The sequence below is a fragment of the Lasioglossum baleicum genome, chromosome 19 (assembly GCF_051020765.1).
Source record: "Lasioglossum baleicum chromosome 19, iyLasBale1, whole genome shotgun sequence".
Taxonomy (NCBI): Eukaryota; Metazoa; Arthropoda; class Insecta; order Hymenoptera; family Halictidae; genus Lasioglossum; species Lasioglossum baleicum.
Genome location: NC_134947.1, coordinates 5,001,119 through 5,016,553, shown reverse-complemented (window position 1 = coordinate 5,016,553; position 15,435 = coordinate 5,001,119). Strand labels below are relative to the sequence as shown.

General features: G+C 40.6%; 1 protein-coding gene across 1 annotated transcript in view; it reads right to left on the bottom strand.

Moving 5' to 3' along the window:
- Positions 1–15,435, bottom strand: part of LOC143218485 (uncharacterized) — a 190,764-nt gene that overhangs the window by 92,578 nt on the left and 82,751 nt on the right. Inside the window, exon 2 of the mRNA XM_076443685.1 lies at positions 2,222–2,430. Within this exon, the coding sequence (XP_076299800.1) occupies positions 2,222–2,430 (209 nt within the window). The remainder of the gene's footprint in view (positions 1–2,221; positions 2,431–15,435) is intronic.

Genomic DNA, 15,435 nt, shown 5'->3' with positions numbered 1-15,435 from the left:
TACGCCGATTACAACGGTCTGGCCCGGTGTTAACGAGCATCCAGCAGAGCACAATGTGATAAATTCGTGTATCTGGTTCGGAAAGGGCACCGCCGCGCCCGTGTAACCTCCACCGCTACTTGCATTTCCCCGATGATTCACGCGAGCGCATCCCTTTTTTCACCCCGAACGATTCTTCCGCCATTCCCGCGGATTTTTCTATGAATGCCTTTACGTCGGCTTTTGATTTCTACGGGAGTCGCGTTGTGGGAATTTCCACACTTTGAAATCGCCGATTCGTGCGGGTTCTCTGCATTCTTTTCACCCCAAAATGAATAATTGAAATAGAAAACTGTATGGTCTTCAGAAATATTTCAGAGGAAATCAAAAGAATCAAAGAACGAATAGAAGTGACAAAAAGAAGTGCATTTTTTTGAAAAGTTTTTAATATGATTTTTCGTGAGAATTAGGGCGGTGAATAGATCAATTTTCACTTAGGATGCCTAGTGTTTGTGTCGATAATGCGGATCTTCATGCATTTACGAAGAATTTGGTTGAGTAAAATATATATCAGTAAAGGATTAGAAAAATTTAAGAATATCATAATGTAGTTTTTAATGTAACAATGTCATTAAGAGATGAAATCAATGTTTATATTATTCCTGCTTCGCACAATCAACGCAGAACGTTTTTATTTTGCATAAAGATCCGATTTTTATTGTAGAAAATTTTACAATTGTTATTTTTGCTCCCTGACTGAAAGAGTACGAGTGTTCTTACAAACTGATTGTCGATATAAATATGTATAGGGCATGGGGCAATTAAAACAAATGTCTCGCGCCAATTTTAATGCGTTAATGTGGTCCACTACAAGTGTGTAGATAATTATAAAATATTCATCTTTTAAACCTTCTGTATGTTTTACAAGCGCATGCGTGTTTGCGTAAGTTATTTAGCAATGAATATGAAAAGTATTTGTTATGAAGATAGAATAATAAAACAGTTCCGTGATACAATCGTATAATAATACGATGCAATAACAAAACGATTCCGAGAGTGATATGCTATTCATTAGACAGACTACGAACGTTTGTAATTTCATATTTTTCTGCTCGAATTTATGAAAGCCGAAATTACACAGACATGAAATTATTTGCATAACAATGCCATTACCGTGTTAAATATCACATAAAAATTATACATTTCGTATATTAATTTACGAACTTCCATGCAAATTTCCATTTTCATAATTGATTCCATAACAGGCTGTTGAAAAATACATTTTCCCCTGCGGAAAACACTGTACGATAAAAATAGAAGAAAATTTTTTTTTACGTTTGTAAACGTAAATGTATCTCTGTGCTTTCTTTTTTGCAACTGTTGCAACTGCATAAATATCCGGAATTGAAAAATTCCATTAGACCGTTGCAGATGTCGCGAAATAGTGTGTTGAAACCAGACCTGGGTATAGACTTCGAATATAAAATATTGAAAATGATAATGAAAATACTTTTATCCAAATAATTATCATTACATGGCAGTTGCATTACATCGAATCAACTACTCCATAATTTTATCATAAGAAAAAGGAAAACAACCAATTCTTTGGTCCCAGACCATCCGTACCACCCATTTATAATCTCGAAAATAGATTATTTTCAAAAATTCCAAGTGTTTCTTTTATAAATCAGATGCGCTCTATCAAATGGTGATATTTTTAACTTCCGGTTTCGGCCGGAAATAGGTAATTGAGACCGGAAGTTACATTTTTCAAATGGTGCATGGTATTTTTTTATTACGGATTCGGATTCTGCAGGATGTCCCACACCGAAAAATCGTGAAAAGTGTTGCGTGGTACACCCTGTATATCGTTCAAATCGAAATTCCAAAAATAAAAGATTGTAGGCCATTGCGATCGTTACTGAAATAAAAGTCAAAGGAGAGAATATTACAATTATTTCTTTTCGTTTTCATTAGAGATGCACCTCGAAAAAGCAACAATTTTTCGAAGGTCCACTTAAGGGTTGAAAGAACAAAAGGGTTGCCGGGAAGAAACTTGAAGAACATTCACGGTGCAAAGGGTCATGAAATTGTAGAGCTGTTTCGACCCAAGTTACACGGTGTCCGATCATTCGTGCGAATCCGGTCGTGCCGGGAATCCCGTTAGGGCATTCGCAACGGCGAATCGACCGGGGCTGCGCTAGAACCACCAAGAAATAAAGATAACATTGAGAAGACTCACGTCTACGTGGATTCCGCTAATGTTGAATATTTTGGTGGCCGGGTCCTCGCTCGGTGTGAAACGGTAGAACTCGTGCCTGCCACGGTACCACTTGAGGGAGTAAAGAGGAGCCCCCTCGAGATCGTAATGGCAGCGTAGAATCGCCTTCTGACCACGTTGCACTGCCTCCGGAACTATTTCCAGGCTGACATCCCGCAGGCAGCTCGCACCTTTGTGGGAAATGAGAACAGGAACGGAGCATTAAGTCTAGTGTGCATCATTAGTCCGCTTTTACTCCTCGCGCCGGAGGTTGCACAGCACGCGTCAGCGAGAAATTGCAATTCCACCGAATGACAATTCCTCTCTCGCGCTTCCGCCACCTAACCCACTCTATGTCTCTCTTCGGTAACCATCCACGGCCCACCAACACGAACGCACCTTTACAAACACACATTTTTCTTTCCGCTTTCCTCACGCCCCTCTCTCCGCCCCCGAATCCCCCACCCTTTTACCATAACCTCGATCAACGTGCTCGTCGTATATACATATCTCCCACTACCGTTACTCAAATCCGCTCTTCAGATCCCCCACCACGCTCTTCTCTCTTCTGTTACGAATCAACCAGTGCATGTATATCACTTCTCAACCCCTCCATCCCCCCTCTCTCTCTCTCTCTCTCTCTCTCAGAAGCCACCCTTTTTTGTATTTCTTGCTGACGGTTCCGTTCATTCGGATTATCGACGATTCGGACTATTAAAGCCCGGAGGAATTGAACAGTATATACGCCATTCATATTAAAACAGAGGCGAGCTTTTGCTGCTCCTTGATGTCGCTGCAGGATGAGACCTCTTATTACGTGCTAGCTTCCGGCAACATGGAAGTAGGTGGATGTCACCGAGCCACGAATGGGGACAAAACTCCGTGGGGCGATTCCGACCCCGGTGAAACGCGTAAAACACCGGTCTGATGTTTGAACGGACATATTATTTCACCACGAGACACAGGCAGATCTGTGAATTTTCCATCGTTCCCGAGTTACAACCGACAAAGACTATGTTCGAAACTCTCTGTCCGTCCCGTAGCCACGCGGTGGTCCGGAATTTAGCTGGCCGTTTCTGCTGAAAAATCTGCTTTTCCTATATGAATATCCACGGAATTTGCGTTTCTCTCTAAACGCTCGCTTTCGGGAATGAACGAGATACGGCGCCGCGGACGAAAGAAACTTTTAAATGGCAATGCTTACAAACTGAAATTTTATTTTGATGCAGCAGTGAACTTTTTCGAAATATTTGGTCGGCGTTTATTAAATGTCTGGTTTCAGAATGCGAATTTAATGAAGCCTTTCCAACTAGAAATACTACTATCATTACGCAGAATAAAAGGTGTGTTCAATCAAGTTTATTTCAATGTTGATCAATGTGATTGTCGTGCACTCTTTTTTTATATGAGTGGAGAAGCACACATATTGGTGGTAGCATTATGTGATGTTCGGTGAAAATGCGATGGTAAAGAATGTACTACTTGTTAGAAATAGATTGTGGAAAAATATAAAACCCTTGCTGTATTATTTCCAACCAGGGACCGAAATAACAGTTGTTCTAAAGTTTTCTACGATAAATATGATTAATGGAAAGTTGATATTATTATTGAAATTTAAGATAATCTACAGAAAATCTAAAGAAAAACATTCGAAGAGCAAGTAACATTTATTAGCGTCCGAAAAATTGGATCTCTCATCGAATATGAGCGATCGAAATAAATTTCTCCCATCTATAATCGTTATAAGTGATCGATATATTGAATTTCTCTCAACGATAACATTTACCAACAAGAGAAAAAACTTTCGGTTACTTATAATTAGACGGCGGATTTTTATGCAAAATAGAACATGTTTTTGCGTTGATTGCAGGTCACAGAAGTCAAATAAAAACTGTATTCTTCTTTTAATTGAACTATTAAGCCGAAACTAATACATTTATGTCCTTCTATTTTTTAAAATACTTGTTATTCCATGACTTTTTTCTTTTTGGTTATGACAGTCAGGGTGACTGCCAGAATACACTAATTCTGAAACGTTTACCACCTCGAATTAACGACATCACTAGGTCATCCTCTACGTCAGAGCTATTCAATATGTCGCACGCTACTGCCATTTTCGGCAAGTGAACGTCAAGTGCGAAACTCCACCAAGAGAAAGTATTTCACAGTTGAGGAATATGCGAGCATTGCTACGCTGATCCTTATCCCTGCGCTTATACGTGGCTTGTGGCTTCACGTTCTGTCATACTCGCAAGTTTTGATGGATATTTCATACTTTTTCTCGCAAGTTTCGAAGCAATTCAACCGTATTTCAGTTCTGGAAAAGTCTCGAAAGTCTCCGAAGAATTGATGTTGTACAGAAATGTTGCACATACGAACTGTGACATATGTATGCATAAGATATTCATAACGATTTGTAATATCGTCGCTAAATACTCGATACATCCCGTATCGAGCCTGTACATCCAATTAGGGAATCAAACTAGCAGCAGCAACGAGAAAATGGTTGCTATCTGCGAAATGATTTGCTCGAAATTTCATTAAGAAACTCGTATGAATGGAAGCGCTGTGGCATTTCCGTTCTGATTCCGTGTTATTTGTATAAGCAGGCTATAACAAGGTATCAAGCGACAACTCGGGAAGAAAGTAATTAACTGCAAGACGACAGCGAGCGGCTGCTTTCAGTCTTGCTCGTGCTTTAACAGTAAAACGGGTCGCCAGCGTTAAACGTAGATATATCGAATAATGCAGCGAGAAACTAGTGGGGAGGCGAACGGGAAGATTGAGAACATTGCAATCCTCAAAAGCAGTCCTCAGAAACTTTCAGCATACGACATGTACCTGCCTACATTTTCCAGAATTCCTTTCAGTTCGAAATGAAAGGGGGGAAAAAGCTCTTCCAACTTCCCGGATCTTGGCCTTTGTGAACGAAGAATTTTCGTTTATTTTTTTTCTTTTTACCCACTATGACAAACGTCGCCTAGACCCACGGCTGCACGGAGATCGATGAAAGCATGAAACCGTGTCATGAATTTCTTACAATGTCGCTGCATACTTGCTTTAACCGTAACAGCCTGCCAATCGAACGATTAAATCTGCCGCCATTCCTCTCAACAAGCCGCTAACAAGGGAACATAACCAACCTGCACACGTGCCAATTTTCATCAATTTTCTGCAAGCATTTCTCTCGGAAATGTAATTCGACACGTAGCTCTTATCTGCGACCGTTCTTCTTGAAAATTGGACGTGAAAGTTGCGGTTAATTCCCGTAGATTAGAAACTAAATATTGCATAATTTAAGTCTCTCAAATTAGATCAATTGAGAACGCAGAATATTGTTTGCCTAAATAATACAAGAAGAATATGTAAATATTCATTTTTGTTTTCGAGTAAGTTCATTGACGTGATGCTTAGTCGTTTATCACGACGATTAACTTAGTGCTTTCAAATTGTTTACCCCATTTCAATCAGTATGGTTTAGAACGACGACATTGTCAATTCAAAATCAATCAGTGAAATCGATAAAACAGTCCATGATGGCTTTGTAAGCGGACGATGCGAGTTGTAGATAGCTGACCAGGTACAGCTGTTCGTCGCTAAAACACATTCGATATTTTTTGGACGGCAAACTCGACTAAGCCGTGTACGCTACACGTGTATACTAAACCTAATCGAGCGTAGAAACATTATTTTGTATTTACCAGCAGATCAGTAAGATACACATTTTTTGGGAATAAAATCGTGCATTGTATCGAAACTGTAAAATTCAGAAGCAGTACTCCATTATAAAACTGACATACTCTGTCAACGTACTTCAACGTATTTCTTGACCGATGGAAATTGAATGTATTAGTAGGTTCGAGATTTCTATGGAAAATTGTCCGTATTTATTTGAAGACGCAGGAACTATTAATATGGACATTTACTTCTATCTCCAATCATTTTCATGAGCTGAAAGTTGGAAGCTAACTGTTATAATCAAAAATAAAAAGATTCATGGAATAACAAGTATTTGCCTAAAATCGTATTGGTTACAAATAAGTAACTGAACATTTTTTTCTCTTGTTGGTTAATGTTATCGTTGAGAGAAATTCATTTCTAACAATTACCAATGAGAGAAATTTATTTCGATCGCTCGTAAGAAATAAATTTATCTCATCGAATAACTGTTATGAGCGATCGAAATAAATTTATTGCATCGAATAATTGTTATGAGCGATCGAAATAAATTTATTGCATCAAGTAACTGTTATGAGCGATCGAAATAAATTTCCCTAATCATTTTGTTCTTCGTCAAACTGGCAAAAATAGAAAACTTTGAAGTCCTGCCATTTCTAAAAAAATTCAAAGACCAGCAAAATGAATGGCTTACAACATATTTCATTTAGAACGCAATGGTTCCTGCAAAAAGTGATCCATTTGGCATGGAATGACCCTAAACGACGCTGCTCAGCGCTTATTCCTAGTAGAACTAGCTTGCATTAGTCGGACACAGCGCGACTCGCGCACGAGCAGACTGAACGCGCATTCGACAAATTCTCAAGTGTTTTTTCACAAAAATATCCGATCTATGAAAACCATAATTGTCGTATCTCATCGTTAATGTATGGTATAATATTCCTGAATTATCGCGAAAGCTCGCGCAAAGCGAGGATTCCAGACAATTCATGAGAAACCACCATGGTCGTGTTTCATCTACATATAATGTATGGTATAATATACCCGAATTACCATATCGCGAGAACTTGCACAAAGCGAGCACCTTTCGAGAGTTATTCGAAAATTGATCTTTCGAAATCGACTTCGGCGAGGTCTACCATTTTTTGTGTAGCGCGCTCGTTGACTCTTAAGCAACAGAAGCATAAATTCCGAATAGAGACACACAGCACCTTTGCATTCCTCCATGCGGCATGATAAGTTCGTCAAACTTCCCCTTTAACCTCGTTAAAGTTTCAATCCTGTTCTCCAGAGAATTTTCAGCAAGGGAACAGTTATCCGGCGTAGCGAAGCTGTGACAAATTTATGCGATTCGACGAGAGGGCGCTAATTCCTAACGCTTTTCGCGGAATGTCGTAGTTCGCCGCGAAACAAGTCGATCAATTATAATTTTCATTTTTCCTTGGGTGATGGCAGGTCGAACGAGCGAGAAGGGGGAGGGAGGGAGGGGGGTTGTGAAGGACTAGGTTCCACGGGGGTGGCGACGGTGCAGCTGCGAGCGAAGCTTACGTAAATTGAACGGTATGCAAGCCGGGGCCGCAAACGATAATCAGAATTGCAAAATTTCCCTCGCGGAAACCGACAGAGAAGAATATTCCCGGGTACTCTTCGCCCGCGATATATTTTACAAGTTTAAATGCACCTAGGCGCCGCAAATAAACGCGGGTATATGCAGCCGGCAACTGTGCGCCAGCGGTCGTGTTTCAGTAGATCGGGATGTGTACGGGCGAAGTGTGCGTGTCTTTGTATCGATGCGAAAACACTTTGTTCCCCAAGCGAGACAGGTTTCATTAGTGCGAGTATCTGTACTCTGTGCGGACCCTGGACCAATTTTACTATTGAATTATCCGATGACGTGGACTTTGCTGAATAATAAACCTGATTTAAACCGTTCAGTTGTAATCCCGGCAAGAGTTATCGTGCCGCTGTTTCATTCCAGAACACCGCTTCGTTACGAACTTGGCCCCCTGTTCGTTACCACGATATGTATACTGGTCGTCCAACGAGAGTTGGCACGGAGAAACTCGTAGGTACCACGTGGTATCCCTACTCCGCGATTGGCCGAATCGCTTGACGAAGACGACGTGGTGACGCCGAACTTCTATGACGACCGTTCCCGCCAGAACCCTGCACTCCACTAGCAAAATCTGTGCCAACTCTCGTTGGACGGACAGTAGGTACCACGTGGCATCCCTACTCCGCGGTCCACGTCCTCCGCGATTGGCCGAATCGCTTGACGAAGTCGATGTGGTGACGCCGAGCTCCAATGACGACCGTTCCCGCCAGAACCTAAGCGCAAGAGTGGGCTCTGCAGCCGAGCGTCAGGAATGGGATCTCGCAGATCCCCCACTAGCAAAATCTGTGCCAACTCTCGTTGGACGGACAGTAGATACCACGTGGCATCCCTACTCCGCGGTCCACGTCCTCCGCGATTGGCCGAATCGCTTGACGAAGTCGATGTGGTGACGCCGAGCTCCAATGACGACCGTTCCCGCCAGAACCTAAGCGCAAGAGTGGGCTCTGCAGCCGAGCGTCAGGAATGGGATCTCGCAGATCCCCCACTAGCAAAATCTGTGCCAACTCTCGTTGGACGGACAGTAGATACCACGTGGCATCCCTACTCCGCGGTCCACGTCCTCCGCGATTGGCCGAATCGCCTGACGAAGTCGATGTGGTGACGCCGAGCTCCAATGACGACCGTTCCCGCCAGAACCTAAGCGCAAGAGTGGGGTCTGTAGCCGAGCGTCAGGAATGGGATCTCGCAGATCCCCCACTAGCAAAATCTGTGCCAACTCTCGTTGGACGGACAGTACCTCGTCGTCGAGAGTGATTTTACGTGCGACACCTGCTCTAAAAGCTTATCCACACGGCCCCCGTGGGCGAGGAATTGGGATACACCCAATCAGCGCGTTCCCCCACATAGGGCAGCAACTACCAGTATGCTCGTCAGCTGTAGGGCCTGGGAGCAGACAGCTGGTGGTGCCGATTGTCCTTCCTCGCTCTACCAAGGTCGGTCCCCGAGCTGTTGGGACGCAGCTCACCTGCCGGAGCCCTCGAGAGGCTTCTAGCCATCATTTAGCTATCAACCACTGCCACTACGATGCTCCAACCCACGACAAGGGTGTAGGGCATGTACCTCAGGAGCTCCAGCATTAGGAGCACATGCCCATGGACCACCAGACCCCCATGGGCGAGGAATTGGGATACGCCCAATCAGTGCGTTCAGACAACTGGTGGTGCCGAGCGTCCTTCCTCGCTCTAGCAACTCAGCAGGTCGGTACCCGAGCTGTTGGGACGCAGCTCACTTGCCGGAGCCTTGGAGAGGCTCCCAGCCATCATTTAGCTATCAACCACTGCCACTACGATGCTCCAACCCACGACAAGGGTGTAGGGCATGTACCTCAGGAGCTCCAGCATCAGGAGCACATGCCCATGGACCACCAGACCCCCATGGGCGAGGAATTGGGATACGCCCAATCAGTGCGTTCAGACAACTGGTGGTGCCGAGCGTCCTTCCTCGCTCTAGCAACTCAGCAGGTCGGTACCCGAAGCTGTTGGGACCCAGCTCACTTGCCGGAGCCTTGGAGAGGCTCCCAGCCATCATTTAGCTATCAACCACTGCCACCAAGGTGGTCCATCCCACGGCCAGGGTGTAGGGCATGTACCCCAGCAGCTCCAGCATCAGGAGCACATGCCCCTGGGCCACCTGGCCCCCGTCGTATCAGTTTAGGTCGACTGGTGGGACCTTTCGTAGCCGAAGCCACTTCCTGGTTGAGAGCCTACACTCTCGGCACTGGTAGCGCATCGAGTCCGTCGGGACGCTACTCTCCAAAGGCCCCTACAGGAATCGGCCGTCAGGATCCGGTTAACCGTATCCAGACGGCATTTCCACCTGCAGGAATCCCCTGCGGGAAAACGGACAGTACGTAATTCTTTGTTAACAACGTTCCCTTGGTGCGGAACAGTCCTATGTTTGTTAACAGCACGTTCGCTGTCTCCGAAAACGGAAACACATCGAGTCTTTCCACATCGATTTTTCGCGATCTTTTTGTTGCTCGATGTGCTGTTAAGGTTTCCAAGATTATCGCGGTTTCTCGACGATATCAAAGAGATTCTTCGAGACTGGAAGGTATAGCGTCGAAATACTTTCTTGCGCTGTTGTACATAATATTTGTAGCAGATGCAGTGTTGCGGTATCGCTTACAAACATGTTTCATATTTGTCAGAAAATGGAATGTTGAATCCAGGTCGTCTCGAGGCACGAAGCGTTAATGCATAAATATTTCCGATAATAATATACAAAAGCGAAGAAGGAAATCGAATAATAGTTGACGAACGTAGCCTTTGTGACTGTACGGGCCCTTATAAATAAAAGATTGGACGCGAGAACTTTTTTCATCTTGTCGGTGTGTAAAATTTATTCGGTAACGGCCGATATTTTGATCAACGCCCGGTAGATATTCGTAGAAAGACTGAAAACCGTTCGGTTACCGGGGGAAGGGTAGAGGTAAGGGTAAATGGGGAAGAGGAAGAGACAGAGATCAGCCTCTCCTCAGGTTCCACGTGAAAAATTCGTCCTCTCCATTGCCGCGTGGACTTGAACCGGAAGTATAAGTGGAGGATTCGATCGCTCCCTGGAGAACTCGATGCTTTACGAGCGGCTTATTGTCGTTTCACGGGTCTGAACTTTTCGACTTTTCGAGCAGGCCGGGCGCGACGTCGCGTCGGAGCGCAGTGAATCAAGCGGACGTAACAAACAGATTTCACGTCGTGACCATGCAACTGTGCACACGGCTTGAAAAACTCGAAAGTTTTTTGCTCGTGTTGCGAGAGCACACCGGCGCGCCGCACGAGGCAAGTTAACGAATTCTCCCAAGTTATTACGAGAAGTTCGACGGTTCGATACCGGAACGGCCAACAATGGCCACGGCGAAATTCTGCAGCGATTTGTCACGGCGTGTGTGCTTATGGCGTGCATGGTAGCGCATTAAAATAAAAAGTTGCTGGTCGAGATACAGGCAGGGGCGAGAATGTAGGACACTCTACGTTTCTTTGTTTCTATCGGCGACCCTAACTGTTATAACCAAAAAACAAAGAAAAAGTCATGGAATAAGAAGTATTTCATCGACTAAAATCGTATTGGTTACAAATAAGGATTATAAGTAACCGAACATATTTTTTATATATTATAACAGTTATCAATGAGCGAAATTTATTTCGATCGCCGAGAGATATTTATTTCGATCAAGAGAGTTGGACGTTATTTGGCGGAACAAATATTTCAGATACTATTCAATATTTTAGATTTTATTTTGCTTAAAGAGAATAGTATTTTAAACAAGACTATACAATTTCGAAAATTAAATATTTCTATTTTGACAATCTGAACCTCAACATAAAATATTTCTATTGCAACAATTTGTGATCCAGAAAATAAAATATTTCTATTTTACCAATCTGAATCACAAAATAAAATGTTTTAGAATAGAAAATATTACCTAGTATTATATATTATATATTAAGAATAAGAAGTATTTCATCGACTAAAATCGTATTGGTTACAAATAAGGATTATAAGTAACCGAACATATTTTTTATATATTATAACAGTTATCAATGAGCGAAATTTATTTCGATCGCCGAGAGATATTTATTTCGATCAAGAGAGTTGGACGTTATTTGGCGGTACAAATATTTCAAATACTATTCAATATTTTAGATTTTATTTTGCTTAAAGAGAATAGTATTTTAAACAAGACTATACAATTTCGAAAATTAAATATTTCTATTTTAACAATCTGAACCTCAACATAAAATATTTCTATTGCAACAATTTGTGATCCAGAAAATAAAATATTTCTATTTTACCAATCTGAATCACAAAATAAAATGTTTTAGAATAGAAAATATTACCTAGTATTATATATTATATATTAAGAATAAGAAGTATTTCATCGACTAAAATCGTATTGGTTACAAATAAGGATTATAAGTAACCGAACATATTTTTTATATATTATAACAGTTATCAATGAGCGAAATTTATTTCGATCGCCGAGAGATATTTATTTCGATCAAGAGAGTTGGACGTTATTTGGCGGTACAAATATTTCAAATACTATTCAATATTTTAGATTTTATTTTGCTTAAAGAGAATAGCATTTTAAACAAGACTATACAATTTCGAAAATTAAATATTTCTATTTTGGCAATCTGAACCTCAACATAAAATATTTCTATTGCAACAATTTGTGATCCAGAAAATAAAATATTTCTATTTTACCAATCTGAATCACAAAATAAAATGTTTTAGAATAGAAAATATTACCTAGTATTATATATTATATATTAAGAATAAGAAGTATTTCATCGACTAAAATCGTATTGGTTACAAATAAGGATTATAAGTAACCGAACATATTTTTTATATATTATAACAGTTATCAATGAGCGAAATTTATTTCGATCGCCGAGAGATATTTATTTCGATCAAGAGAGTTGGACGTTATTTGGCGGTACAAATATTTCAAATACTATTCAATTTTTTAGATTTTATTTTGCTTAAAGAGAACAGTATTTTAAACAAGACTATACAATTTCGAAAATTAAATATTTCTATTTTGACAATCTGAACCTCAACATAAAATATTTCTATTGCAACAATTTGTGATCCAGAAAATAAAATATTTCTATTTTACCAATCTGAATCACAAAATAAAATGTTTTAGAATAGAAAATATTACCTAGTATTATATATTATATATTATATTTTAGAATAATAAGTGTTATTTTTGGTCCCCGGTTTCTACATCGATATCGGAAGAAAATTTACATACTGTACGCGTATTGTACACGTAGCTATAGACATTTGTACGGAAGAGTATTCGTAGCGTCTCCCTTTCAAAGAAATGTTACAAGGAAAGACGTAAACACCTACGGTTCGTACGACTGACCATCTCCGTCCATTTCTACTCATTTTGTAAACACCGCCAATGGCCATGGTACTTTTTTCTGCATGCAACGTGGTATAAAGTATAAACTGATGGTCGACGGATAGCCAATGGTAATGAACGAGGTAAAACCTGCAGTACGTATACTCGTTAAACATAGAATCAGCAAATAATGTCACGAGCAGTCGGCCATATTTGTGAGAACGCGCGTGGAGTGCTTTTTTCAACTACAATTTCATGGAAAAAAAAAAACGAAATACATATTTTTATTCTATGAAATTCTTTGGTTTCATTTTACGATATAGAAGTGCTATTTCGATATTTTCCATCAGCAGCGAAATGGCGCGTTTGTGTATACGCGTTCGCGCAATTACAATATTTTCCGGGATTTTTGCCGGTTAAATTTCGTCAACCATTACATTGCCATTTATGCGTCTCGCATCGATCATTTCCCTGCTGCAGCGGGAAAACATGTTCAGCGTCGGACCGTTTATATACCTCGTGTCGATGTGTTTTTTTTTTCCTGCTGCCGCACAGTGGTCCAAACTGCCGATTTAGGAGTGCAAAAGTCAAAAAACCAAACATGAAGTAGGCATTTAATACTGTTTCTTACATCAACACATATGTCTGTAGAAGCTGAAATCGACAATACTACTTCTCAAATCAATTATTGTTAAGTGTGGCATAGGTTGAAAGTAGCAGTATGACAAGTACATCGATATAAAGGACATCCTCTTCAACTCTTATTTATTGTCTAGAACGATAATATCGATTTCTAATTATAATAGCCGTGTTCAGAAGCATTGGGAAGATATGAAAAAAAATATAAAACAATTTTTCGGAAATGTTTAAGTAATGTTCCTCAAGGAAGTATTAAGAAATTTATTTTTTAAGTTTGTTGTAGGAAATACTAATGATATTCGCCCGTATTCGCGCTAATTTTTGCATCAATATTAGGAATGGAATATGTAGTTTATGGTTTCATCAAATTTATTAGCAGGAAATTGCAGATTAGCAAGTCATTTTATTTTCTCTGATACAGTTCGATGACGAGTGCGCGTGGAACGAAGAGGTTTTAAGAAATTCATTTCTTAAGTTGGTAGGAAATACTAACGATACTCGCCCGTATTCGCGTTAATTTTTACATGAATATTAGGAATGAAATATGTAGTTTATGGTTTCATCAAATTTATTTGTAGAAAAATGCAGATTAGTAAATTATTTTATTTTTTCTGGTACAGTTCGATGACGAGTACGCGTAGGACGTACATATATAATAGACATACTATTATAATAATATATAATAGACGATTAATAGACGTATTAGGCAATAATGTGCAAAGAATGCCTGGTGTTGTGGCATTGTTGTTGGAGGGCCGATTGGCAGTTCTTTTTGCGAGTCGTAGAGAGCGTAAACAAAACGAGATTGATTTTCTATTATTATGGGCCTTCCACATGAATGTTTCCCATTCTTATTGTGTCGAAGAGATCGTTAACAGCTTGGATTGTGTTAGGTTATATAATTATATCTAATTAGATGTAAATATAATAGTATAACTAGATATAAATATTGTTTTGTTTTTATTTTTATTATTATTGTGTTTTTTTATATGTATTATTATTGTTGTTGTCGTAGATTTCATTTCTGAAAATTATACTTTTGTAAAAAATGAAGAATTGTGCACAAGTTTTTCTTTTCTAACACTGTACATTAAAACTGGCATTATAAATTGAAATATGTTGCTTCCTCTTTGCTATATTTTAAGAAAAAAAGATATTTAAAAAAACTTACGGAACTCAATTAGCCTTCTTTATGCTTATCTAATGTGTATAGAATACATGTAACACAGAATTATCGATTATTAGAAGCGTTTAGACTTTTGCACTTATAAATCGGCCGTTTGGACCACTGTGTGCCGCCGCCGATGCATATTATCATGCGCTTTCTCGTCATCTTACTGTTTATTCTCTTTTCATGGGACCATTGAATAATATTCGAGCTGTAAAGCTAATTATATTCGCAGTCTTGCTCCCGAAATTTCTACTTTCACAAGTGCGAAACGATACAATCTGGTGTGGCTGGCTGATGAAAGTCGGTTGAACGCGGAAAAAGGAACAAACGTATTCACGTAAATATGGCGCGCGTGGTACACACGTGCGCGGGCCGCCGTACCACCAAGTTTACGTTTAATGAACGTTAATGACGCCTCCCGCCGTGCCGCGCCGCCGTGAAAAATCTGCAGTTCTTTGCGTAGCGCGTTCCATTCTTCTTTCGTTCCCTTTTGAATACGCCGCAATTCCACTTTATCGCTTCCGCGGAACGTGAAACACATACCACGCCGAATAATATCATTCTCCGGCGCGAAAACGAGTGCCAATTGAATCTGAACCACTGATAAGTAGCGATAGCGAGCTGTTTTCTCCTGCTCCACGAGCCATTAACGCCGATGTCGCAATTTACGGCTATTAACCGGCATAGCCGGCCGATTAAACTGACTGCGCGAAAAATTGCGGAACCCTTTATTACGG